The sequence below is a fragment of the Melampsora larici-populina genome (assembly GCF_000204055.1).
Source record: "Melampsora larici-populina 98AG31 unplaced genomic scaffold MELLAscaffold_64, whole genome shotgun sequence".
Lineage (NCBI taxonomy): Eukaryota > Fungi > Basidiomycota > Pucciniomycetes > Pucciniales > Melampsoraceae > Melampsora > Melampsora laricis-populina.
In genome coordinates this window covers 147,321-174,596 of record NW_006768828.1, presented here as the reverse complement: position 1 = coordinate 174,596, position 27,276 = coordinate 147,321, and the positions used below count along the sequence as shown (strand labels likewise).

Sequence of the window (27,276 nt, the reverse complement as noted above, 5' to 3'; positions counted from 1 at the left end):
GGGGAAGATACTTATTGGAATTTATGGGGTCATTGAGACGGCAACTCGAAACAACCATTGTGTACTGAAAGGCATCAAGCCATTGCTCAAGGAGTCAAACTTCCACCAAGCTATTCTGAAAAGCCGGCCGCTTTGAAGAAGGACAAAAATTCCAGTATCACCTCTCATTTTAATGGGCCTGCTTTTAGTGTTGATCTTTTAAATTTAATGTTGGCAATGTGGATTGTGCGCCATGCACTGCCATGGGCACATTTTGAAGACCCCAGCCTTTGAGCTGTGTTTCACACTGCCAACCAAAGCGCAGTGGTTTGATCATCAACTTGGGCCTCCAAGCAATCAAAGGAACTCTTTACAGGTTTGCACAATAAGGCAATCAACAATGTACTTGTAAGTTAATCTTTAATTGTATTTAAAATTTGTTTTGATCTGTTGCACTAACATCATTCCATTAATTTGAACACAGGAAAACAAGGGGAAGTTCTGTCTTATACACGACATATGGACCACAAAAGGTAACCAATATGCGTTTGTTGGAGCGACTGCAAACTATATCGACTCCAACTGGGAATACCGATGGACTCATCTTACCCTGAAGATGGTGGCATGGCGCCACTTTGGGGGTCTCCTGGCCCGACCAATTGGATGTTTTCTGGTTCGACACGGACTTCATAAAAAGATAAGTCCATTATCACTTTTAATTTTTACAGTTCTCTTTCTTTCTTTTTTCTTATCTTCTTTCTTTTGGTCTGCCTCACATGCTTGCTCAGACGACCAACAGCGGGGGTAACAACATTACCATGGCTGGCAAGCTTCAAGCAATGTTCTCTGCGGCTGACGATCCATCTGAATGGGACGGAACAACCCACCATATACAATGCTACACTCACAAGCTCAACCTTGTGGTTGGGCATGGACTCAAAGCTCTTGGTCGAAAGGTTGGTGATGTGAAGCCAAGTACTCATGTGATATCCCTCCCAATTCCATTGCTTGAGGTGAATGGCGACAAGTATGATGCTGAAGACAATACAGAATCAGAAGAGGAGGATATGTTTGGACTGCCTGCTGTTCCAGACGGAGTTGACGATGACAACATCAAAGAAGATACAGATGAGGGTGCTCCAGGTTCTGACAGACCTGATGTGTTTGCGAAAGCTCTTGCAAAAGTAAGCGTGCAGGTTTCCATCCTATTCCCTTTTCTATAATTTTCCCAAGATTTGACTTATTCAATTCTTTCCTTACATATAGGTTGACACTGTCAGCAGCCAGATTGCTAGCAGTGCAGCCCGTCAATGCGATTTCAAGACCCATGCTACCAGGTTAGGATACACAGTTAGGATGGTTAAAAGACCTTGCAAGACAAGGTGGAACAGTCACTACAAGAGTAGAAAAATTGTCTGTGAGACACAGGAGGTACGTAGCTTGTTTGTAATGTCTCTCAAAAGACTCTTTGCTTATTAATCACTTCTCCTTCCAGGTCATCAACTCTATGATTTCAGCAGATCAAAAGGCATGTTTCTTCAAGGGTGTAACAATCTTGCCTTCAGATTGGAATGTGATTGAGTTAGTGAACAAGGTGTTGAAGGTTAGTCAAGTCTTCATCTTTGTTTTGCCATTATTGGTTTACTTACCACCTTCTCTCCCAATTCCTTGGATGTTTGTTGATGCAACTCCCCGCGTGGAAGGAAACGGTCCTACCAGATGCTTTGTCCTGGCCAAATACAAACACGTAATCAGCAAACTCGAGAATCTTCAAGCCAAGTCACTCTTTCCGAGTATTGACAAACCAATTAATGTCATGATCAAATGGTTGAGAAAGTATCAGGATGAAGCCGTCAACTGTGAAGCCGTTGTGCTGGCAACCCTTCTCAATCCATGATTCCAAGGACAGTTCTTCTCAATCCATTATGCCAATCACGCAGTCTCAGCTCAAGTTGCCATTGATCATGCTTTCAATAACCTTGTTGAAGATTCCACCGTATCTGATCAAGCTCTACCACCCGATGAAATCAATGAAACCAAGGCCAATGAGTTTGATATCTTTGGTGTTGGCAATGGTGGTAATGAGAATCCTTCAACTGCTTCTGAACTAGACAACTATTTGAAGGGTCACTGCCGTATCAGGAAGGATCAAACACCGCTTGAGTGGTGGAAGGTTGGTAACAGTTCATCTTCACCTTTTCAACTTGTTGTATTATTCTCCTTTCACATAGCTAATGTACTGTCGTCTCACAAACAGGAGCATCAATTCCAATTCCCCACCCTCTCAATACTTGCTCGGGATTATTACACCACAAACCCCCTTTTTGTTGAGAACCGGTTTCTAGGGGGTTTCGAAAAAACCTGGTTCTTGGCAGGTAGGAATATCGGTTTGGCCCCGGGGTCCAGCTCGGTTTTTGCACAGAGTTTAATCAATACAGCCAGTCAACCACCTAAAGGCGGTTCACAAACTGCTTTTGATCCACTCTTCGCAAAACCGCGAAGATCAACCAGTTGTTCTCTGGTTTCCACGGCGGCGGCTCACCCGTTCGGATTCGGTTTCTCGCGTACCCTGACCTCAGGATGATTTTCCCTTTCGTCAAAGGAAGAACACTTATCCAATTGCCTCATCACTGGCAATCTTATTCATGTTTTTTTGTTATTTTTCGTTATTTTGAATCACCCTCATTATCCTTGAACTCTTCTTTCTCAGCATGGTTCTTCCTGGCGGCGTACCTCCATGCTTCATTGAAGTTGATGGCGGCCCAGGTGCCAAAACATTATATTCGTGTGACGCTTGTGGTGGAATCCGAAATATGAAAGCCGGCACTATCCAAAGACACTGTTGAAACAAAAGCCACATAGAGAGATTTCGTCAGTGGACTGTTGCCCATCAGGACAGATCACCGACACAATCAGTTTCCCATGGTTCATCACCCCCCCCCCTCTGAGTCGGATCATTCAGATCATTCAAATGGTCAGAATGATGCAATGGTCATCACTCCAATTCTTGAGTCAGACAATGTTGTCTATGACCAAGACTTCGAAATGCGTCAGCGCACACTCATTGATCTCTGGACTCGTGTTCAATCAGGAACCTTCGAAAACATCAATCACAACGTTGATCGCACAGAGGACAACAATATCTCAAATGAACTTGATCAAATTGATCCTAGCGATGCTGCCTCTGATGTAGATGACGACAAACCTGAAAGCTCGGAGAAGGACATGGCCGACGATGAATCACCTTGGGCTCCCTTCTCAAGCTTAGAGGTTGGTTGGTTGGTTTTGGTCGGAAGCGTCCTTGTGATTGTTTCACTGACTTGATCACACTTTGCCAGCAATTAGTTGGTTTACTAATTCTGGGATCAACTCGCACAACGATGTCACAACGCCAATATGAACGCGTTCGTTCATACGTCGGCCTCTTAGGTGTCAAGCTTCCAGGATACAAAAGCATCCAGAACCTTCGCCGAAGACTGAAGAAACAATATGAGTTCGATGTTTCCGAGACGGTTGGTCCCTTGGGAAGAACCTCGTTTGCGCTGAAAGTCAAACAAATACTCTCTCAAGTACGCTGTTTATATGTGTCCTCAAAAGTTATTGGATCACTGATGAATCTTCCCACAGGAATTAGCAAACCCATATGTCTGCGACAATCTTCAATTCATGCCTGAATTGCCAAGTATCACTGACAAAGTTGACCGATTTGGCCAATCACGGAAATGGAGGGAGGAGTTAGACCGGAATCTGCGTGTTCAGATGGTCGCTTTACCACAAGGACACTTCTATTTATTTGAGCCTGTCCAGCTAAAGTCAAAAACACTCGTCATCCCGGAATTTTATTATCAAGAGGGCACAGAAACCTTTGCAAAGTGTACTCCTGCCCATCAAAGCATTCAAACGGACGCAGATGGTACTCAACATATTCGTGTGTACTTCGATTCAGCTTCAGATTTCAGCTCCTCTATGTTATCAGCAATCAACGTGAAGGAATTCTGGAAGGCTTTTGATGCAATTGAGATACGTCCAGACATCTTGATGAAGGCGTATTGTGGGGATTCGATGTATGGTTCGTTCATGTATCATTCTTTTGTTTGAGATCACTCACTAATTTGTTTTATTCAAGAGGATGTCGGTGCGGGAAGGTTTTTGCAAATTCCTTTACAGAACCCATGGCGCAAAAAGGCTAAAGGCAAGATAATTCGCCACGTTCCTATGGTTTTGTATTGCGATGATTTGTCCGGAAACATTTCACAACGCTGGAACAAACATATCGCTTTTTATTGCATGCTCGCTGGTTTGCCTCCGAAATTGGCCAATCAAGAATACAACTGTCATTTCTTGACGACATCCAACACAGCAGGAGCTCTAGAGCTCGCCGACCCTTTGATTGATGAGCTTAAGCAAGTGATTTGAATGGTTTTTGATTGTGATATCTTGCATGATCCTTATTGATCTTCTCACTTTTTTTTGGATCGTAATCTTGTCACTGATGATTATCATGCAGTGACATTGCCACAAATGGCTTTGTGGCCTACGATCATCAGGCGCAGGCCGAAGTCTTTGTGATGACTGTGGTACTGTGTCACTTAGGAGACTCGCCGATGCACACCGAGGTTTCCAACACGATGAACCCAACAGTATCTCTATCGCCTTGTTGTGTATGTGATTTGAAGGTGGCAACATTGGTCAAGAAAAGGTCACCGACGTATGTGAGCAACTTTGTGGGCGTTGACGAACGTGGACGCAAGGTAAGATTGGCCTTCTCCTCTTCTTTTTAATCACGATCACTCACAGAGATTACTTTCTGAATCCCAGTTGTGCCTACCTACACGGATTTGGTCGGAGACCAAGCAAGGGACGGAGGACCTCTGGACGTTGGCACAACAGCCAGGGACAATTGGTTCATTTGAATCCGAATCTGGAAAGCTCGGCATCAAAGATGTTCTGAATACAGTCTTTGTAAGACGTGTACAAGACTTCCATCGTGATCCAAACCTGTTGGCTGCAGACGTGGAAGCGATGTGCCAGGAACTCAACAACGCTTTTGGAGAGCGTCTCTTCAATCCTTTCCTGCGCTTGAAAGGTCAGTGCAAAGGTGTCCATCGTGACTGAGGAATCTTTACTAACACCTTCTATGACTGCAATCAAGGTTTTGATGGTCATAAAAACACCCCCGTGGAAATTCTACACGTGCTCTTGCTGGGATCTTCAAAGTATTTTTTACGTGATCAAATGGAGCGCTTGACTGCTAAGGAAAAGAACGACGTATGGGGTCGATGGCAATCCTTCAACACCTCTGGGTTGAATGTTCCTCCCATTCAACCCAAATCCATGATTAACCACTTTCTCAGTTTGACAGGAAAGGAATTTCGTGTGGTGCTGCAATCAGCACCCTTTATTTTCTTTCATTGCTCATTATCGAACAAACAGTGCGAGGCTTGGACGGTGTTATCTCATCTCGCCCCTTACATATTCCAAACTGGTATTCACGACATCAAAGCTTACGTCAAAGAGCTTCGAATCCTCATCGATCGATTTCTTCGAGCAATCTTACAACTTTCAGCTCAGTGGTGCAATAAACCGAAATTTCACATGTTAATCCACATCTGCGACGCAATAGAAAGATATGGTCCTGCATGCCTTTTTGCGACCGAAAACTTCGAAGGATATAATGGCAACACTCGCGACTCTTCTATCCATTCGAACCATTTAAGTCCCAGTAAAGACATTGCGAACTCTTTCAATAATCATCGTCTCATTAGGTCAGTGACAGCAGCCAGCCTCTTGTACGACCGTGGTGCACATACTTATATGAAGGCTGGCTGTAAGGTAATAGAACTGTTCAAAACTAACATATTATTCCAAAAGGCATTGGGATATAATTCGAAATGGAATGAGCCAGAGAAGTACAAAATAGGCAGTGAGTAACTTCCGTTGTTTGGCATTTTTTGACTTGATCACTAATTTCAACATTCAATTAGGAATCAACCCCATGCAACCATCTTAACCCGAGTCCCACATTCCAAAAGGGATATTGGAAGCTTACCCATTAAAAAAATGGAAGGTATTATCGGCATTTACTTTGAAGAATGATCAGTCCTTCAGAGAAGGAGACTTTCTCTCGGTATGCTCAATTTCTGATCGCATTCTGACCCTCTCAATCAAACTCATCTCATGTTTCAAATTTTCCCTCTACAATTCTTAGGTTCAATCAGCGCATTTGCTCACCCGATATACGTCAGACAAGATGATTGGAAGAGTTAACAAGATATGGATTGCAGGGGGATGTGCGGCTGAAAAGTGTAAAATTGAAGTAACAAAGTACAAGACTGGAAAAGTCAGTGAATTATATGGGATGCGCGAAATTGTCGAAATGGCGGGAAAAGTCTGGATAAATCCATCTGTAAGTTTCTGACGCACCGTCTTGTCACTCTGAAGTAGTGATGAATGAATATTTGTAGGACATTGAGGGTATCCTCAACGTCCAGCACGACTGCCACAAAAGTGGCTGTGTTGTCAAGAAGGAAAGACCTGTGATCATCGAAAGGCGAGTTTCAACACTTTGAGAGCATGTTGTGGTCCATGAGGAGGCAGGCTTTTTTGTCATCAACTCTGGAGCGTTTTATGCGGCGGAATTACATCGATATTGGGCAAACATCAAATTTCCTGCAGTCACGGCGCAACAATGGAAGACAGCTGTATCTACCGGCATCAAAAAGTGGGAAGCTTCGTTACAAAAGAAAAAAGATGACCACGATAGGAAAGAAGAGAAATTGAAGGAGAAAGAAGAAGCATCACAACAAAGTGGGCAGACAAGCAAGAAGAGGAAATCAAGATAAGAGATTTCATGGTACACTTGGACCTTTCAGTCAAATTCATTTCAATATTGTCCTCTTGCAAAGAGATTGTTATTATTGAGCATCATTCGAATGTATATATTTTTCAGTGTAATGAATGCAAAGTCACATTTTCCTTTGTATTCAAGCTTTTTTAGTGTCCCTTGTTGAACCTGAAGTTGCATCTTGCGTATTTGATACATTGGAAGCTCTTCAAGTCTAGCGTCAAGAAGAGCTTCAAAGAATACATCCCAGTTTTGTGGGTTATAATGACATGGATGTGGGTTATGACGTGGATCACAGCATTTGATGATTCCTCGTGTTTTTCCCTTCGGGTGTTCCCCACTTCCCTCTTGTGACAATGCCTCAAGATCAATGTGGCCAATACTTGTCAGATTTCGCTCATCTTCTTTCTCTTCATTACATTATTCTGACTTTTTCTCCTCTCAATCTATCGTATAGTCATCATTTTGTTGTTTTGATATGGGTATCTGAGGTGATCACGCCTGTCACACACTGAATGTCACCAAATTAAGTGACATATCTCCCAGCCGCTGACCTATGTGTTGATTTCCTCTTCTCAGAATTTCTCCACCTTCGATCGACTTCTCAACCGCCTTCGATCGATTCATCATGTCTCAACAACATCGACGCTTCTTCCCCGTTCCACCAAAGAAACTCCAATCCCAGAAGAAGACTCAAGAAACCTCATCTCAAAGAAACGAAGCAACCACCTCTCAGAGTCAAGGCACGAACCGACGTACACGCCAAGCCAAAACCCCGGGTCCATCAATGGCTCCTGCTAAACCTGCAACCAAACGTCGAGCAAGTGAGAGAAATAAAGCCGCATCGGAGCAACCTCCGGCCAAGGTATTGAAAACCAAGACTACTAACACCAAACCGCTTATTTCAAAGAAGTCGAGCCAGGGCCAGGGATCAAAGGTCACCAAGAGGCCACCTTCTCGTAGTCAAGTCTTCTCCAAACCCGAAGAGGAAAACCAAGACAAACACAGACGTGATGGCACTCCCACTTCTTCTCCTCCTCCAAGAGCTCCAAGAGCTCCGATCAACGCCGACGAATTGGCACCGTTTGCGTTTACTTCAGCAAGTCAAATTGGTATGTATTCTTTCTGATTTCCTCTTTTGTTTCTCTCTTTCATTCTTCTCTTACTGACTAATACCTTCTGACCTAGCCCAAGCCCACAAGTACGGCGAAGATGAATATGTACAAAGGCGCAACACCAGGAATACCGCACCATCACACCAAGATTTTGTCCCTTTACAGGGTTCCAGATTACAAACTTACAATAGAAATGCCTGTCGTTTTGATCTAGACAACCACTACATGGGAATGGGACGTGAATTATGCAATGTAAGTATCCAAATCAATCCCTTCCTTTTCTCTTTACCTACCTCAGAATAATAACCAAACCATATTCATTTTTGCAGGTAACCGCGCCTGACGATCAGTTCATAACCTCGATTACTGTGGCCCTAGCGAATCGTCAACACATGACATCAATACATAATGACATCACTCAGCAGATTGCTGACCTACGTGAAAGTGTATCAAACGGCAAAGGGGGTTCCAGTAACGCAGCTCCCGCGACTCCTTGGCTGTCGAAAGAGGACTCTTTGGAACTTCGGGTAAGTGCGCGCCTTTTATATTTTTATATTGAAGTATTGATCAAATATGACAATCACATGTGTTACAGAAATCTCTTCGCCAAACTGCATGGAAGACGATTTTACGGGGCAATTTGCAGGCTTACACTGCAACTAAGAATCGGCATGGCAACAAGGCAACACTGCCGCTTTCTCTATATGCTGCAGTGATGGTAAGTCTTGCTCTTGAAATCTTTGTATCATCTTACTGAAGTCGGATACTTGGAACTCTTTCAGGATGCGGTCATGTCAAATTCCACTTCCTGGAAGAAAAGGTTACTTCCACGTGGTTATGGCAAGAATCCCAAAACCGCACATGTCAAGGCCCTCAAGACATTATTAAATGTGGTTTTGAAAGAAGTGCGAAAGGAATTTGAGAAAAATGTATGTTTTTTCCTCTTCTTTTGATTTACGTTCTGACCGTTTGATTTTGCATTGCAGCTTCTCGAAAATATTCAACTGCCCGGCCGACGCGCCACCGTAGGCAATGGGAGTGTACCATCGCTCAATACAATTATCGCCAATGTAAGCCCCAGTCATTCATTGCAACTCAATTGAAGCTGACTGGTTTGACATAGCTTCACGATAAAGCAACCGGTCAAATAGGTGGTCGAGTGCCAGTTTGCAATGACGAGCAGGTAGGACATCTTCAACAGGCTTGATATGCTTACATTGTACGTCCAATGTATCCTCCACTCAGAGAGACATTTTTAATTTGTTTACGGTTTTTATTTATCTCACCTCAGAGGATGCAAGCCTGTCATTGGGGCTTTTACAAGAAAGAATACAAGGACGGTGCGACCCTTTGGAGCGTTGTGGACGAAAAATTAGAACTTTTGCGAGCTCAAAGCAGTAGGTATGGACACGCGTAAGTAATCTCTCTTCTGTACATAGAATTGAAATGGTAATCTTGCTGATTACCAATTTGTATCAGGTTCGCCATTCAGTGTTTAACGGAAGACAATGAGATATTCAAGGGCAAGAAGACGTTGGCGGAAATCAGACCCCTCACCTCATTCCCACTTCCAAATGAGACTGACATCTGTGAAATTATGGATCATCTTGATGAAACTTGGGGTGATAATGTGCCCGAGCAACAAGCACTTCATGAAATGACCTTCCGTGCGGAAGATAAAGTAGACGATGAAGTAGATGATGATAATAATGATGACGATGAACAATTAGATGATGACGATGAACAATTAGATGATGACGACGAACAATTAGATGACAAAGATGAACAATCAGATGAAGAAATCGATGAGGATGCGGGGTTTGATGACGAAGAATAAGCTGAGAAGTTCTGTTATGTATGGTATAGTATCACTTTCTTCCTTCATGTATCATTTTCATTTTCTCTATCTTTATCTCTTTATTTCTTCATTCCTTTGTATTGTTAACCAGAACATATGGTATAGTATCACTTTCTTCCTTCTTTTATCATGTATGATTTTCATCCTTTTTTACTACTTGTATGTATCATTTTGTCCATTTGTTATCATGTGAATCAAAGGCCTGGCCAGTCTGCTATGTTCTTTGAGCCAAGTGACAGTGACACCCACAGCGCGAGCAAGAGCAAAAATGCTGGACCGCTGCAGTTGTGAGTTGAAACCTCAAAATCGGTGTTCACACGGTGTGCAACTTAGGCCAAACTCGGTGTATATGCAGGGTAAAACCTGGAACATAAAACCGGTTTATATCCTGATGGGCGGAGGATAGTTGAAACACGGTTTTGGCCTCACCAAGCCAAAACCGTTTGTTAACCGAAAATTATGAACGGTTGCCAACCCGTTTTGGGGGGTTCGTGGTGTATCCGTATCTGCTACCTCATGCGCTTGTGAGCGTACATTCTTGGCGGCTGCCAATGTTTGTACCCTAGTCTCCTTCCCAAAACAATGGAGCAGCTAGTTGGTTCTCAAGCCTAGTTGAAAGAGGGCATTGTGCCCGATGGATCTTTTGAAGAGGCTTCAAGGGCTCTTCAAGTGTATTTAGATGGACTTGCAAAGAAGAAAGTTAAAGCTACAGATAAACCGGTAAAAAGAAAGGCTAAGAATTCACATTTCACATTCCCAATCAATCAAAGGTCTTGATTCTTTCCATTCTACTCACATTTTGGTGGAGTTAAATTTGTCAAACTTTCTGTTTCACATACCCCCCAGCCTACACTCCTATCTCTTCAAGCCCTATATGCCTGAACTGTGTGACACATAGGTTTTTTCTTGAAATTGAATCTTTGAATACTTTTTTGTGCCATATTGCCGCTATATAGCGCTATTGGGGCGGTTTAACCGCTCCGATATCTTGAGAGTTTTTTTCAAAAAAATATCGGAGTGATATTGCTTCTGTCATAGCGGTAATGCCGCTCCAATACATGGATGGGGTGAAATTGGTACTATCGGAGCAATTCCGGTATCGATGTCACTCTATCAACTCATTAACTTAACAAAGTCCCTCTTGGGGCGTCCCTTGGAGCCTTCAGAGAGGGAATGACTAATTGTTGTTTTTTGGCTTGAGAGCTCCACTGCTTAAGTCCTCTTAAGTTGTTTTTTGCATTTTCTCACTTGCCTCCTTTATATATCCAACTGTTGGTCATTATTAAAATTGTTCAGTATCATCTTCTACACATCCTTGTACCCTCATAATTTGGGGAATGTGGTTGGTGTGTTCTACCACGTCCTTGGTAGGATTTTACAACACCGGCTCGAATTGTGACTTTTGGACATGGTTAGGTCCTCCAAATCACTTTACAGTGTGAATCCAGGCTGCAATCCTACTTACAAGTCAGACATAAGCACTTGAAAAAGGAGCCCACAATAAGCACTGCCAACATAGATGCCTTGGGTTGCGGAATCCGAGGCATCATCGGAGGTAAAACCTCGGACAAGGTCTGTCGGAGGTTTTTGTCCAAGGTAATCTTCTGCGCTGGGAATTGCCTCGGATCAAAACCTCGCACAGCTTCTGTCGGAGGTTGGTAATCCAATAATACCTCGGATTGAAAAATCCAAGGTAAATATGTTGGCGGTGAAGACTTTTGGGGCATTTTTACTGCAATCATGAAGGCTCAACAGTTTTTTTTAAATGAGTTTATTTCTAGTGCAATACCTGGCCCTAGGGCATAAAAACACACTGTGAGAAAGTGGTGACAACATGAGTAAAAACAGAGCTGGACATGGAATGTTGTGCGTCAATTGTAGAACAAGGTGTTCCGGCGCTGGGCAATGTGAGAAAAAGAGAAAATCAAAGGAAAAAAAAACAAGCAGCTGAGGAAAGAAATTACAGGACAAAACATGGTACAATTGTGGCGTCAGGTGGTAGCTAAGCAGTAGCGAATCACGGTTGGAGCATTGACTAAGAATCGGCAGGATCTCTACACATGTAGAAGATGAGACTGAACAACATTGATAATGACAAGCAGTTGGATTTATTGAGGAAGGAAGCGGGAATATGCAAAAGACAACTTAATACACCATGTCGGTATCCTTGTAGCACGTCGACGTGCACACACGGAGAGTTTTGAAAAAAAACAGAAAGCTGTTTGGTAGGCTTTAGTCTGAGATCGGTGCCGAGCACCCTTTGTGAATGACAATTTGACAAAAGAATTTGTGGGATCCTTTGTCAGCAGTTGGGGTCAACTGAGTGCCAACGTCCCAGTTGACAAAGGGAAGACATGCCTATTGTGGAGACCTCTTTAATGGGTCTTTCAAGTATGTATTGAAAGTATTTGGTGTGTGCACGTGGACGTGCTACACGGATACGGACACGGTGATAGGACATAAACGGTGGAGCTCTCAAGCCAAAAACGACGATTAGTCGTAAGTCCCTCTCCGCAGGCTCCGAGGGACTTTGTTAAGTTAAATCAACTCATCAGTGCTGGTCAACACTAATAGAACACCAATGACTCGAGGCAATACAGACATGGTGGGTCTGATGAGGCTTGTATTACTTAGAAAATCACAATCTCGGCTTCATTATGTTGGCTCATCAAGAATTGTCGGACTTGGCTCGCATAGTCAGACCCAGTACACTATCTTATCTTAAAAGATATCCAGCCTACCATTATATAAGAAACTGGCATTCAAAGACTGGGACGAAACTAGTAGTCAAAGACTGAGTACACTTATCCGTGAACAACTAGTGAGATTTGGTTGGGGCCAAAGCAGGGTAGTCAGAGGCATAAAGTGGATAACGGCTTGACCGAGGTATCGAAGCTCCGGGCTAGCCCATAAGGCCACAAGGCATAGAGCATCGAAAGGGGCGTAAGAGAGCATATGTAAAATGTAGTAATTTGCGCATCAAGACATCGATTAAATTTCTTTCTTTGACACAGTACCACGTAGAAGACCAGTACGACGAGCAGCAATGAGACCGGCTTTTTGACCAGACACTGCGTTTCGAGAGATGGTAGAAGCATGACCGATGTGTTGGTGGTTACCACCACCGTCTGAAATGCAAACACAAGCAAAACAGCATTGAAGTCAGTATGGGCAATGTTGATCAGCATCAGCAGAAAGAACGTACGAGGATGATCGACGGGGTTCATAGCCACACCACGAGTCTTAGGCCAGCAGTTACGTTTGACCCTGTATTTATGGTAGGCACGACCGGCCTTGAGCATGGGTTTGTCTAAATGTTGAATCAAGTCAAGTGGGTCAGAGGCCATTGGGATCTTCACGATTCCTGATGCTCGCCATAATGAGTAACGGTCTGTGCAACTTACCAACACGACTGCCACCAGCGATGATACCAATAGTGGCACGAGAGCCGCTCGCAACGGTTTTCTTGGTGCCACTTGGAAGTCGCACCCGCGTCTTGCCTGTCTCGGGATCGTGACCGATGACGGTGGCGTAATTGCCGGAGGTTCTTGCGAGGCTTCCACGGTCCCCGGGCTTCTCCTCGACATTGCAAATGATGGTACCTTCAGGGAGAGATCCTACGGGAAGGACGTTTCCGACGGCTAAGCTGGCTTTCTTTCCGCAGTAAATGAATGAACCGGTAGATAGTCCTTCGGTGGCAATGAAGGTTTCGGTTCGCATCTTGTACCGGTATGGATCACGGAAGACAACACGAGCGAGAGGTGCACCACTAAGAAAATTACAGGTAAGCGATGTCAGAGTTTCCGGTGCTCGAGGTGATTCTGCTATAATCTTGCTTACCGTCCCGGTTCATGGACGATCTCCTTTACCAGACCACGGATGTAACCATTGCGTTCTGCGTAGTCAAGTGGTCGGAAGGCAGCCGGAGCGATCCTGTGCTTTTGGTGAGCCCTGAAAATACCACCACTCTTACGTTGATTTCGGATAACTAGAGTACAATATCAAAGAGGATTGTTAGCAAGAGGGATGATATAACGACTCTTGTAGCCATGCGTACCTCGACCCATTTTCGGCGACACGTGAGAGGTAGGATGAGTGTTATTGGGTGAGCTAGAAGGAGACGGGGAGTAAATGGATCCAGAGTTTCCAGTTAGGTTACAGCGTCGGTCTAAATTTCATGTACCGGTACCCCCGTAATCTGACTCTCCTAGTATCATGCGATTAGGGCTGTCTCTGTCACAGACAATATACAGCTGTCAGCCCCTGCACTTGTGAAAGGTCTTGCACATACCTCCGTTGCACTGTTTGCCATTGCACACTCGCGCTATCACAGTCAAAACGCAGTCTCGTTCTCTTCTCAACCTGACCAAATAAAAGCGATGTGGTGCATGCTGGCTGATTCAAATGCATATGAGCATTTGTCAGTGGCACAAAAGAGTCCAAGAGCCTTCTTGCAACAAAAAATCATTGATAACCCGTCAGATGCTGATGGGTGCATGCATGCTGGTGAATTTCTGGATGCATTGCTGAAAGTCTCGCTATAGCCTTGGATCTCTAAAAGTTCATCTTAGCACTGAACGCCTTTACGTCTGTCCAGGGAAGCTTACTCCTTGTCTGCTTGGTCGTGCCCCTCACTCGCTTTGTCGCCGTGATAACACAGCAAATAGGCTCCACATAGCAAGGAGTGGATCTGATTGCTTCGCCTATCACTCAAACCACGGTGAGCTACACGCTCAACTAAGCTCCCATGCGGCCGCAAAGACCCTTGAGAGTTGAAGCTCACGCCAAATCCACGATCGATTCCAAGCCCTTCTGAGGGTCTGCCGAGCGAGGGGCTTCAGTCAAGTCTATGGGCTCGCAGGCCACGACAGGCAACCACTTGGACCCACATTCGCCGACTATGATCTCTATGGTCCACGAACCATCAGACGGTGAACTTGGGAGAGACCATTTCTGCTCTGGTTGCACGCTGGTCTTTGATCTGGTATAAAGACCTCCATCGAGACCTCCGATTGTTCAATAATCCACTCATCTACTTCACCAACTCCATTCAAGTTATCCAACTTTGTACATATTTCATTTCATCTTCCTTACTTCACACGTCTTTGCGCATTCACCTTCAGAGAAACGTTCGATATGAGATTCACCTTGATCAGCCTTGCCGTCTCGCTCAGCGCCTCAGCTGCTTATGGCTCGACTATCGGGGTCAGTAAACTCCCGCAACTTTTGTTTTTAGCCATGGGCCTCAGCCTTGAGAATTCACCCTGACGTCTTTTTGTTCACTTCAGGCACGACAAACTTCTGATGTCGACACCTCCACCCGAGTCATCAACACTAGCAACAGTAGCTCTCTCATGCCAAGCAGCAACTCAAGTAGCCCTTCGTCCAATGGCACCAACGTGAACAACAGTAGCTCTCCTCTCCCAAGCAGCAACTCAAGCAGTCCTTCGACCAATGGCACTTCGAGCGTGAATGGTACAGCCACCCCATCCAAAGACTCTATTCAAGCCAAGATTGATAAATTGGAGGCCAAAATTGCCAAATATAAAAAGGAAATTGCTCATGAAGAAGAGAAGCTCGCCAAACTAAAAGCCAAGAAACAGGATGAGGGTCATGGCAAAAAGGTTTGTGTTCATTTTCTGGAATTCTATTTTTTCATACATTTGATTTCTTTACTGAAATTGTGTCAACGCTGCAATTGGTTAGGATGACAAGAAAAGTCCGGATGACAAGAAGAGTCACGACGGCAAGAAAAGCCATGATGAGAAGAAACCCAAAGAGCACGGTAAGCCTGGCAAGGACGCCGACAAACCAGCCCCCGCGAAGAACGGGACATCAACTGATCCTATGACAAACGGTACATCAACTGGTCTTGCGGCAAACGGAACATCAACTGGTCTTACGACAAATGGTACATCAACTGATCCTACAGCAAACGGGACAGCAATTGTTTCACCCGCCTCAGGTGCAGCAACCAATAAAACGGGATAGCCTAAGGATCTGTGATTTGATTGCCACCTTACCAGTTCATCTTTCATGTTCTCTTGTTTTCTTTCTACTGCTCATTTGAGCTATCTCTTCTGATTAGCCTGCCCGGCCCTTTGCTTTTCTTCGAAATTGTAGACCACGTTAATCCTTGTTTTTGAGAATTTTGAACTCTCCACCTTGCTTCCCCGATTCGTCCTCAGCCTGACCAATTGATGAGCTCAGTCGTGTATGATCAGCACTTTTTATTCACTTGCCTCCTCTCAGATGTTCTTCTTGAGCCCTATCGGTTCACCTCCTCTCCCTCGTGTCCATCTCCGTATGGGCACCCCAAACAGGCGCCTTTCTTAGACCTCGGTTGTATTAGAGTCACATTGTTCTTGGAGGATTTGTGATTCCAGCTGAAAGCCAATTGTAGTATGTACATTCATGGGTAAGACACAAAAACTGGAATATTGAAAATAAATCTCTTCCCAAGACATCATTTGAAAAACGATTGGATGCCCTGACCGATAATTTTCGATGCATATGCAGCACTTTGACCTTGGCTTTCGGGTTGAAGTTTCCATAGGCTCGCATTCTTGAGTATCATTTCTAGCACCGGTAACACAGGTTTGGCAATTGCTTGCAGTGAGTTCTACGGATGAATTGGCTAGCAAAGAAGAGGCCCAAAATCTCAACCTTTTCTGCAACTTGTTAAGAAATTACATGCAGCAGAATAGATGCATTTGGTTGTCTGATGTGTTGGTGGTTTCAACTATCTTGCACCTACAATCTCCGACAGATTTAAGTCATTTGATGTCGAAATCTTGAAGATGTTGAGTAAGGTCTTGAAAGGTGACTGGCCAGTATTTGTTTTTTCCTCACTTTGTTCAGCAGAAAGATGGTAGTGAACGCGCTCGCAAAGGGGCTCAGTTAAGCTTGGCAGCGACAAGTCCTAGCTTAGCGTTATGTCCTTCACGTCTCACCAACAAATTTCTGAGCTTTGGTGCAGTCATGAGTCATGACGTGGTGAGAAGCTGTGAGGAGTGTAAAGATACATTCTGATACATCGTATGCAGTAAAGAAGGAAGAAGGCGGAAGAAAATATCCCAGAGGGGAACATGCATACATAGATCGAGTGTCGAAAAAATTAGTCCAGGTTTCAAATCACAGTTCGATGCTGTTCGAACGATTTAAGATGCTTAACATCATGCTGATCCGTCTCTCTCCCTCAAGACACTTCTTCCCAGACCAACTTCCACAATGACTTTCCTGAAAGCACGCTGCCATAGGACTTTTAGAGGTCTCCTCGCATTTTATCTGATCTATCTCGGCGGACTTTCGATCGGCCGAAATCTCAAGCCTTTGCAAGTGAACTCAGAGAAACCAGTGACCGATTCGATCCTACCTACACTTGGAGTCCGGCGAGAACCCAACCGGCGGCTTGGAACAAGCATTCGGCTAGCAAGACACTTTGGGAATCGGCTTGATAAGCGCTCATCGGAAGCGATACCCGTTGTCGAAACGGCGGTAGAAGATCTATCTTTCGGTTCGGAGATCAAGAATCCAATAGGCTTGATCTACGATCCATTAGGTCTACAGGCCGATTTACTGAACAAGAAAACACCTTCATCGCCTGCTATTTCCTCGGAACAGCCACTGCGGACCGGGCGAGGGGGCGACTCCTATTCATATAGTTCACTTGAGTCGCCTATTCTGTCCCACAATTCTCAATGGCATGAAGCGCACAGAAATCCATCCTCCGCCTTGAGTCAACCTAGAACGTCCCACGCCGCCGAGGTCACAGCCACCAAAGGTAATTCTGACCCAGGTTTCACAATGATACACGTCTGGCTTACCCACTTTTTTCATTTCGACCTCTGCGTCGAATCGCCTATACATCTGCAGTTGCTCTATTCCAACCTCAAGAAGTCGGGTTTCGCCTCACAGAATATCTACCTGTCCCTGATTGGGAAGCTCTTGGGCGTAGATTTGAGGATATCACAGAGCGTTGGCACACCTTGAATGTCGAGATCGAAGAGGATCGTCGAGCCCTTGGCTTCATCCACGACGATCCCTTCGCACCCGAAGTTCATGAACTAGCACTGAGAAGCGCGGAAGAGCGAAAGGAAGAAGTTGAACGGATAGCTCAGGCCCGAAGAAGCGCTCGTGCTCGCGTTTTGGCCACACGGTACAAAACAGTCCAAGATAAGCTTACCAAGGCACTAAGCAGAACTCGAAGCTTGTGGACTCGGCTAAAAGCTTCATGGCAACTTCATTCACATTCAACAATGTTCCTCACCGCTCCCAAGAATCCGGCTGTCGGTCTGGTTAATCCAACGCTCAAAATGAGTGTGTGGCTTTTTGTCTTCGATGATGCAATGCATAAATTAAGGGTTCGTAGACAAATCCGTACATAATCATCCTTTCCAACATCAGAAATGAGGCAGACTACTTGAAACTGATTATGTGATGTAACACAGCGCAATTTACCCTCGTTGAAATCTGCACATTAGCAGCGCTGTCTTCTACCGCTGGTCAACATGAAATGACTCAATTCATGTTGCATCTCTCACTCCTATGTATCCATTTGTAAAAGTGTAATAGCAGCATCAACACATGTTTTCGATAAGCGTCTCAGTCACCATAATCAAGCTTTATCTTCGAATTACTATTTTATTTATAACTTCCTGTCAAATGTCCCTGTCACACTCCTCGTCTGTAAGCTTCTGGCCCTAATATTTATCACATGTCGCGCAAAGGCCAGCTGAAACTTGGAAGAATGCAAGTTGTTGATAGTCTGTTTCGTGTATTGGCAAAAGTGATCTGATGCTCAGGTTTCCAAAAAGTTGTACCGCTGCAGCACTCAGTTTGTCAATCAAAGCGATGCTGTGAACAGACTTCCCGACTTTCAATGCACCCTGAAAAGTGTTATCGACCCGATATTTGCCTTCCAAAATGGGCCCAAAGAGCAGCTTCATTGACTTGTGATGGCGGAAACATATAGGTGCCGTGCTTGTGCAGTGATGGTCCAAATATAGAAATAAAACAATGGGTCAAATTAAATGAACCGGTTGCTGAGTTTTTGAAAGTTGTGACCTGCTTCTAAAGCCTCAAAACGCCCGCACAGAAACGTTCTTATGAATTGGGCTTCGAGAAGCACAAAGCAATGTTTGAACCGAGGGCTGTCAAACATGTTCGTAAAATGCTCATTGTAGGATTTCACATGTTGATGCCTTTGCTCCATGAACTCATCCGATTATTCATTGTTTGAATATCTTTAGTCCTTTATCAAAGCATATGAAATAGGATATCCAAAAAACCAAAATGACACTCGCACCAAGTTACTTGAAGTCATTATTATGTCGATATATGTTTTGACTTTGCTTATTTTCTCTCTCAAGCTGATATCGCTTGTTCGACTGACAGATGGACTCCAATTCATTTCCTTTATCAACGCAACACATTTATCTCTCCTTTAGTAGCCACTCTCAAGACAGAATCATGTAGGTAAAAACTGATTATAAAAACAAATTATTATAGAGTCATGTCATTGTTGACATCTGAGATCCTTTCAGGGTCTCTCCTATACAAGATTTAAAAACAATTCTGACTAAACAAATAGGGTAAGATGAATGAAGGTACGTCTTTTTGAATGATACTACAAATCTAGATAGAATTCAAACGGCATGATGATCCTTGACACTTATCATCAAATTTCAAAGTAGGTGTGTTTTCTGCGATACGGGATCTCTTGGACGTGTGCGTGTGCTTGAATATTTGAGCGTCGTCTTTTGAGTGTTTGGATCTCAGTGATAACGGAGCCTGAGGCATGCCGTTTCGTGACTGTTGGGAGTCGGACGCCCGCGTCCTTTGGTTCACCTTGAGATTCTTGGTCGCGGTGATGTTGAGCCTCACTAGGAGCAATGAGTTCATTACAAGACTGTCAAAAGGTTTCAGTTATTAATCATATAATCCTTACTGCGAACAAATCAACAAAATTTACCTTTAGTGCTCCAGTCTTTTGATGATCAAAATCATCATCCGTTGGTAGAATTTCGCTCTCGCTTTTGTTCAATGATACTGATTTTTGATGCAGACTGTGATCCATATCTTCCGGACGTGTTAAAGCTCTGGAAGTGCTACAACGAGATTTTGAAAATTCTTCTTTTCGACGTTCATCGTTTCTTTGAGCTTCTTCTAAACTAATTAATTTAGGTCTAGTATTTTCAATTCCAAACTGCATTACAGCAATCTTAAATTGAGCAAGAGGATCCTGAATTTCTTCGGGTTCACAGGGAGTTTCGATTCTTTTTGATCTTTTGAGTATTTTCTGGTTGTTTCTTGTACACTCTTCATCTATAGATTCATGTTCATTTTTAGAGACGTCATTTTTGCCTACCAAGTTATGAGTCCTCTTCTTAAGCATCTTAGTCCATGATTGTTTGTTTTCAGATTTCGAGCCTCTAGAAGAATTTAACTCGATATTTTTACATCCCACTTCTGTTGTAGATTGATTCTGTCTAGGGAAAATATGTTCAGATGATGCAAAGGTGTCTTTGATTTGAACACGTCTAGCTGTGGTGGATATAAATTCTACACATTTAGCTTTCATAATCGTGAATTTTGAATTATCATCTTCAACGCTTCGAGATTTAGAGGGGCTTTGTTGATCGGTTTGAACTGAATGAAGACTGGACCCCGTCTTAGAACTGTCAAAGCGATCAAGGTTTTGATTCGGATCGTTGATATCCTCCAGCTCTGGAACTGACTCCTTCTCAGGAAAGTATGAGACCGTACCCGTGGCTACGAAGTCTTGAGGTTTATCATTTGTACCCAGAATTACGCAGCGCTGCGAAATCCAATTGGAATTCTCAACCGTCGATGTTATTTGGGGGAGATCAGATGATGATGCAGTAGGCCTCAAAGTTGATGGCGGGTAGTTTGAGGTTGAAGTAATCATAAGGGGATCTGGTTCGGTGTAAACGTCCGGAACATTGGAGGACCCTCTGCGTTTTCGTGGTGAGTTCCCCGGTGCGAGAGACCGAGATGGAGCACGTAAAAGGGAACGTGCTTTGGAGCTGGACGAGCTGCGTTGCCTCATATGGTGATGTCTTTGAAGTATTCAAGTCCTAGACAATGTACGTGGAAATGGGTTCACGAGACGTGATGAAGTCAAATGTAAGTTGGTAAAACATGTTTATGTAGAGGAAGCATGTTCTTATATTCACTGAGGAAGGCTCTGAGGAGGCATTTACGGCACTACATTGCCCAGCCGTGCTCAGCTTCAATCCTCCTCAGCTGATGAGAAACAAAGCAGCTTATAGATCTGAGGAGGATTTTCGGTTAGTTCACAAGGAAAAGCTGGAGTTGTAATGGTGACTTACCCCCAAGCCTGCGAACTTAACCAAGTCCCTCGCTGGCTCTGTGCCAAAGGCCCGAGCCCGCTGGCTCGGGGCCAGTGACACAGAGATGTGGCGTTCAGCTTAGGAGTTGGAGAGGAAATTTCGTCTCCAAACCTGACCCACTCTCTTGCTCTATTCTAGACACTTGACATTAGTCCCTTTTCCTTATAAGCGTATTCTCTACGGTTTTAAGGAATGTTTTCTTTTTCTTTTTTCTCTTAGTTATACTACTCTTCAACATTCTAAGACAATCATCTCTAGAAAAGTTTTTCAAAATATCATTCAACAAAGACTTATAAAAATAATTTTTTCTACAAAGCAAGAACACTCAAACAACCTTTTTCGAAACACTTGTGAATGAATAAAGATCAACTAGAAAGATTGATATTTAAGAAAACTTAACGTAACGAGATGGTGTCAATAGCCGTGCTCAAAGTTGACCCGGTTACAGAAAACCCGGTTGACCCAGTTGACTTTTTGGCTGTGAGCTGTCAACAAATGTCAACTTGATTCACAAAGTTACCACCAAAAAACAACTGGGTCAACTGGGTTTTCTTGAAACTGGGTCAAATTTGAGCACGGCTAATGTCGAAGCAGGAAGAAGAGAAGAAAATGGCTAGATTAGCCAAAGAAAAGGAGCAAGCAGAAGAATGTCAAAGAAGGGCGGAGTCTCGCGTACCGAAGTCAAAAGAACAAGACAAGGATTGGGTGGTAGACAGGAACCAGGAAGACCTTCAGGAAGAGCAAGATAGCAATGTGGATGCGGATGGGGAAACTGATTTGGACACAGCTGATGTGAAACCTGCGGAAGTCAAGAGGAAAGAGTTGGAAAAGATGTAGATGAGAAGAAATGAAGAGAAATGTCAGCAAGAAGAAGCTAGAAAAGGGAAAGGTCCAGCTGAAGGGATAAGTGGAACACCGATCAGTTGTTTACCTGTCAACCAAGAGAGGTTCTGCAGAGCAGAACCTCCAACAATAGACCAAAAACTACTACATAATAAAAACATAAAAAACTACTACATAATAAAAACATATCACAAATTGTTATTAAAATGACACCTCTACACTCGCAGACCAGTCAGGGTGCAATGAAATTAATTTCTCTTTGGAGAAGAGAAATCTAGAGAACAGGGACAAGTCATCCTATATAAACTACTAACTAAGGCACAATGAAAAACAATCCCTATGCTGATCACCAATTACTAAATTTTCCTAGAAACTTTAAAACACTAAAATCTCAGGCTGAGCCCCGGAACCAACTCCCCGAACCCTCGGGGAGCCGGTTCAGTCACCTTTTTTGGGACCCCAGTACATCAGGGGCCCTGTACGGTTTGGGGGCGGGGGGGGCCTAATCCTCAGACCCCCAATCTAATCCGCGGGGACCACCAGCTTCCTGCAGGTTTTAGTCATTTGGGATAGGGGTTGGGGGGCTTTTGGAAGCCGGGTTTTGATTGGTTTGGGTAGGGTTTGGGCGCCGGGGGGCCTACTGGGCGTCGGTTTGGGGTGCGGGTAGGCCATTACCCGTGTTTTTTGGGTCGGGGCTCAGGCTGACTAAAATCCGCTTATCCTTAAAATTTGATTGATATAAATTTGTTATAAGCTTAGAAACCTCAGACTCTATTCTTTCATAACTCTTTTACCTTTTTGACCAAATCTCTTTTTCTTTATCTTTTTCCGCAAGCTTTGTTGCAGATCATATAGGTAGTTCTATTTGACCAATGACCTCACTTCCAAACTCTTTTCAATAAACTATTATCAAACCTCTGCTGAAGCACGCCTGAAACAAAACTAAGACCAACTGTAGTCAATTTCAGAAGATTTATTCAGTGAGTGCACTGAATAACTAACTGGCAGCGGTAAATAATCCTGCACCTTAGACAGTTATAACTAACAATCATAACTCATCATTTTACCTTTTCCTCGCCAAGAATTTAAAGTGTTAGTCAATATATTGTAGGTTTCCAACTATAATTTGACAAAACGACTTTTGTGAGTAATATCTCAGCTTGATTCTTGAAACTTGACCCCAGTTTGAAGACCTAGACTGAAATTACCTGTAAATGGTGTGTTGAATAAAGACGTTTCATCTCTTCGTTTCATTTTCTCTTTATACCTCCTCTTCCCAATTCCACCTCATTTTGAGTTTAACACCCACGGGTGGAGCATTTGGCTGCTGAAGTGCGCCCAATAGAGCATGCAGAGTTGGGGATGAAGATGCAGGCTGCTGTAGCACCATAAGTCATGATTGGTTGTCTCTGAGTCAAGGGCTGCTGTCTAGAAGCGCCTAATGAAGACAAAACAAGAAGGCAAGAGGTAGCCGTGTAAAACCAAAGACTTGATGCTGCTTCAAGCGCTGAAATTACAAAGGACAGAGTCCTAATTAAGTCAACATATACTAGTGACCTTAGAACTCCACTTATAGAAGTCACAGACAATTGAATGCGGGAGATCTGTCTTGAAAATATTCATTAGCTATAAGCCACAAAGAGGAGATCATAGATCTGTCTAATTTTGAATCATCATATGACATGAAGCTAAGAGGTAATATGAAACTTACAAAGTTTTTGTTATGTGATGGTTTCCTTTAGCTCTTCAAGAGTTTTACAGGAAAGACCCTGGACAGTCAATGTCGGAGGCAGTGCACTCAACCTCTGAAAGTAGATTGATTCTAGAAGCCCTGACACAAGCTCTAGAGAGTCAAAACGGGCCTCCAGCCAGGGAAGCAATGGAGAAATTCAACTTGTCGTTTAGTTTGATGGTCTCAATGACATGTGATCCTCCTGCCCCCAAAGGAAAGAGTTTGATGAACACCTCAATTGTCAATCCGAGTCAAAGCCAGCCCATAGTGGTGGATCAATTGGTAGAGGCGGAATTGTCAAGGCTTCTAGCAGCAATCTTGGGATATAGACAAGCAATTGGCTCTCAGTCTAGAGAAATAAAAATCAAGTCAGAAAACTTGAAGACAAAAAGAAGTGACAAAAAGAAGTGACAAAAAGAACAATGATGGCCCAGGTGATGAACCTTCCTCTAGTGAATCAGATGTTTCAAAACCTAAAAAGAAACAGAAGAAACAGAAAGAGAAAAAGAGGGACACACCTAGCAAAGACTCCTTGTCTAGGAATTCTGACGACTTTAAGTCAAAGAAGAAAAAGAAGAGACATTCAAAGTCAAAGAAGAGGAAAGTGTCTTCTCCTCCAATGGATCCTTAGGACTCATACTCAGACAAGTCAACCTCATCAGAAGATTCTAGCTCAGATGAATTGGAAAGAGCAAAGAAAGCAGAGTTAGATTATGACTTAGTTGATTTTGATTCAGCAGACTTACCAGATTTGCCTTGTAAATGGGACAAAGGGTTTAAGCAACTCAGATCTTACGTACCTCTGACAGTCTTCAAGAAGTCTTTCTTAGATACTATAACAACAAAGATGATGAGGAGAAGGTCAAGGAGAAGAAAGACAAGTCAAAACCGTCACAGAAGGCTCTAGAAAAACAGATGATGTTTGGAGATTTTGTGGGATGTGTGATTTGGAGGAGCGCTACACGTGAGAAATCTATCAATTGGATGGCTATGCAGATTATATTGTAAGACATAAGCAAATAGTTTCAGACCTCAAGAAGAAATGCCTCTGCTGGATGGTTGGACTGCGCTATCATTTAGCGGTTAGGACAGTTGTTTTTTGCCGTCAGAAAGTCACTAAAACAAAAGTGAATGGTAAGACGGTATATAAAGATAAAATTTGTCTGCCAAAAGGTTTGCAACCAAAGGTGGAAGCAGATGTTAGGTTCTTTGCTGACAGAGCGGGAGATCTTCAATTCGAAGATAACCCGTATGCGGTAGAGGTCAGGAGTTTGGATTCAGGGCATCACCACGGTCCATGGCTGGCCGAACCAATGGCAAACCTTTTGATTAAACATGGTCTGTACCAAAAGATGAGTTGTTATCTTTTGTGTTATTTGTATTTATTTGAACACTTTCTATTCTCAATGTCTCATTTGCTCTGCCAGACCACAGACTCTGGATCAAACAACAAGACAATGGCGAAAGAAATGTGTCAACAATTTCTTGAATAACATAATTTATTGTACAAGAATGCCATGCACATTTTCTGTTTCTGCCACAAGTTGGCACTGATTGTCAATGTGGGGTTGGCTGTGCTGGGCATGCAAGCGTCACCTCTGATTAAGGTGAAGCCAGCTGATGGAGGTCACTTTCCTTCAATTGACACAATCATGGAGGAAGATGAGGAGGATGATGGGAGCAAGGAACCAAATTTAGGAGAAGATGAAGATGCAGAGCACGACCCCCAAGATCTTGATAATGATTTGCCTGTGCCTGAACCAGTTGTTCCGCAGCTTGATGACAAGGACAAATGGAACACCGCTGTGGTGAGCAGGATCTCTACTTAAGCAAATTTTTTAAAAATTATTGGAAAATTTGTATTTTTAGTCAAAGTTAAAGTTATTGTTGAAGTTATTAATCATCAAGGGTATCAAAGTTTATTTTTAATCATCAATTCATTATCTTTTCAATCATATATTTATTCCTTCATTTGATAAGAACATTTAAGAGAAAAGAAAAATTCGAAAAGATCTATAAAAATAGTATAAGAGTGAAAATTAAAATAAAATGATTAGTAAGAAGGAAATGGAAGAAGAAGAACATTTAGTTTGGGTCTTAAAGAATGAAAGAAGAAGGATAACATTAGCAAAGTTGAAGGGAATTTCAAAAATGGACAGCACTATTTGGCAACCGCTTTTTTTGAACCGACGCCCTGTCGGTTTTCGGTACTTGCCCGCGCTTTTCTTGCAAACCCGGACCTGACTCAGCCAAATTTGGCCGCAGCCGCAGCAAATCCGGGCATCAAATAACTTTCCACAGCTTTCCACTTCATTAAATTGGAAATAGGCAAACTTAACTAAGTCCCAGTCTGGACCTAACCACCAACTCCAGGGTGGTTAGGTCCAGACTGGGACTTAGTTAAGTTTGGGAAATAGGGCTCTTCATCATGGAAAACCGGGCTATGGCACCACCTCCGATCACATTTCAAACCGGGCTACCACCTCACTATCACTACATCAAGCTACAACCATCCCATCTCTCGTTCTATCCCTCTCCTGAAGCTTAGGAGAACTGACGATCGAACGTTGCATTTGAAAGGTGACCATTCAATCTGAGTCACCTAAAGATGGTAAGTGTCCTTCTCTTGGTCCCTCGATTCCATCGTATCTCGTCTGGTTCTCCTTATTCCTTCCCAGATCTCTTTCTTCACAACACAAGTACTGACAGTTCACCTCGCCTACATTACATCTACAGCAGTCAACTTTCTTTGTTTAATTCAACTCCAGTAATCGAACCGTCTTTGTCCTCATCAGATCTCCTTTCTTGGTTGCTGCCATTCCCGGAAGTATTTGGCGAGCACCACAACACAGTAATGCTTGATAGCACCAATATCTCAACTTGGATCAAAAGATATCAACATCGATTAAAAATGTGAATTGAACAAAGATGATTCAAAAATTCTGTGTGGTACTGTAATTATCATGTTTGTATGGATGATTGATGGGTTGTTGCCTAACTCTTCTCACAATCTCATTTTAATAGGCTTGTTGCTCATTGCTCACTCTTGTTGTATGTTACTTATCTCCACTCTAACACTCATTTGTTTTATTTCTATTTGTCTTATTTCTTGGGTTTTGAAGAGATTTGAAATCTAAAAGTGATCGATCGTTGTGATAAAGATACCTGTCAGTCAAGGTAAAAGTCCGTCTGCAAACCATTGCCTTTGATGAGTGAGAAAATGAGCCAATTGAATGAATGAATTGGTTGAGCGAGCATGTTCAGGCATGTTTGCTGAGCCAGCAGAATTTTCAACCAAACCGGGCAAAACTTCAATCAAATAGGGCGCTGAATACCAAGTATCCGAGCTCCGGGCATCGGGTCAAAAAAACCGGTTGCCAAATAGTGTTGTCCTTCAAAAATATGGGTATGGAAAGTTGAAAAATGGTTTTTAGGTTATTATTATGAGAGTTATTGGTTCAGGAAGGTTTTATTATGAAAGAGAAGTATAACATTAGTCATCAGCAACTTTGATCACGGGAATTGATAAG

At 43.3% G+C, this 27,276-nt stretch overlaps 6 protein-coding genes across 6 annotated transcripts; 4 read left to right on the top strand and 2 right to left on the bottom strand.

The window, feature by feature from the left end:
- Positions 1-7,179: 7,179 nt before the first annotated feature.
- MELLADRAFT_93993 (uncharacterized protein) lies at positions 7,180-9,775 on the top strand (the record flags this gene model as incomplete). Its single annotated transcript, XM_007416785.1, has 10 exons — positions 7,180-7,208; positions 7,403-7,935; positions 8,012-8,190; positions 8,268-8,465; positions 8,534-8,656; positions 8,721-8,867; positions 8,925-9,008; positions 9,062-9,121; positions 9,230-9,351; positions 9,418-9,775. The coding sequence occupies 10 exons, from the start codon at positions 7,180-7,182 to the stop codon at positions 9,773-9,775; spliced, it is 1,833 nt and encodes a 610-aa protein (XP_007416847.1).
- Positions 9,776-12,528: 2,753 nt separating this feature from the next.
- MELLADRAFT_45599 (uncharacterized protein) lies at positions 12,529-13,894 on the bottom strand (the record flags this gene model as incomplete). Its single annotated transcript, XM_007416737.1, has 5 exons — positions 12,529-12,924; positions 13,002-13,106; positions 13,201-13,565; positions 13,637-13,784; positions 13,854-13,894. The coding sequence occupies 5 exons, from the start codon at positions 13,861-13,863 to the stop codon at positions 12,788-12,790; spliced, it is 765 nt and encodes a 254-aa protein (XP_007416799.1).
- Positions 13,895-14,932: 1,038 nt separating this feature from the next.
- On the top strand, positions 14,933-15,787 carry MELLADRAFT_112289 (uncharacterized protein; the record flags this gene model as incomplete). Its single annotated transcript, XM_007416821.1, has 3 exons — positions 14,933-15,001; positions 15,085-15,420; positions 15,503-15,787. 3 exons carry the CDS (start codon positions 14,933-14,935, stop codon positions 15,785-15,787), a joined length of 690 nt encoding a protein of 229 aa, XP_007416883.1.
- Positions 15,788-16,995: 1,208 nt separating this feature from the next.
- On the top strand, positions 16,996-18,606 carry MELLADRAFT_75850 (uncharacterized protein; the record flags this gene model as incomplete). The annotated part of the gene is made up of 3 exons (XM_007416768.1): positions 16,996-17,579; positions 17,672-18,159; positions 18,247-18,606. 3 exons carry the CDS (start codon positions 17,027-17,029, stop codon positions 18,277-18,279), a joined length of 1,074 nt encoding a protein of 357 aa, XP_007416830.1.
- An 869-nt stretch (positions 18,607-19,475) lies between these two features.
- MELLADRAFT_68217 (uncharacterized protein) lies at positions 19,476-20,867 on the bottom strand (the record flags this gene model as incomplete). Its single annotated transcript, XM_007416747.1, has 2 exons — positions 19,476-19,706; positions 19,770-20,867. 2 exons carry the CDS (start codon positions 20,865-20,867, stop codon positions 19,476-19,478), a joined length of 1,329 nt encoding a protein of 442 aa, XP_007416809.1.
- A 913-nt stretch (positions 20,868-21,780) lies between these two features.
- MELLADRAFT_93989 (uncharacterized protein) lies at positions 21,781-22,008 on the top strand (the record flags this gene model as incomplete). The annotated part of the gene is made up of 1 exon (XM_007416784.1): positions 21,781-22,008. One exon carries the CDS (start codon positions 21,781-21,783, stop codon positions 22,006-22,008), a length of 228 nt encoding a protein of 75 aa, XP_007416846.1.
- Between the last annotated feature and the right edge of the window lie 5,268 nt (positions 22,009-27,276).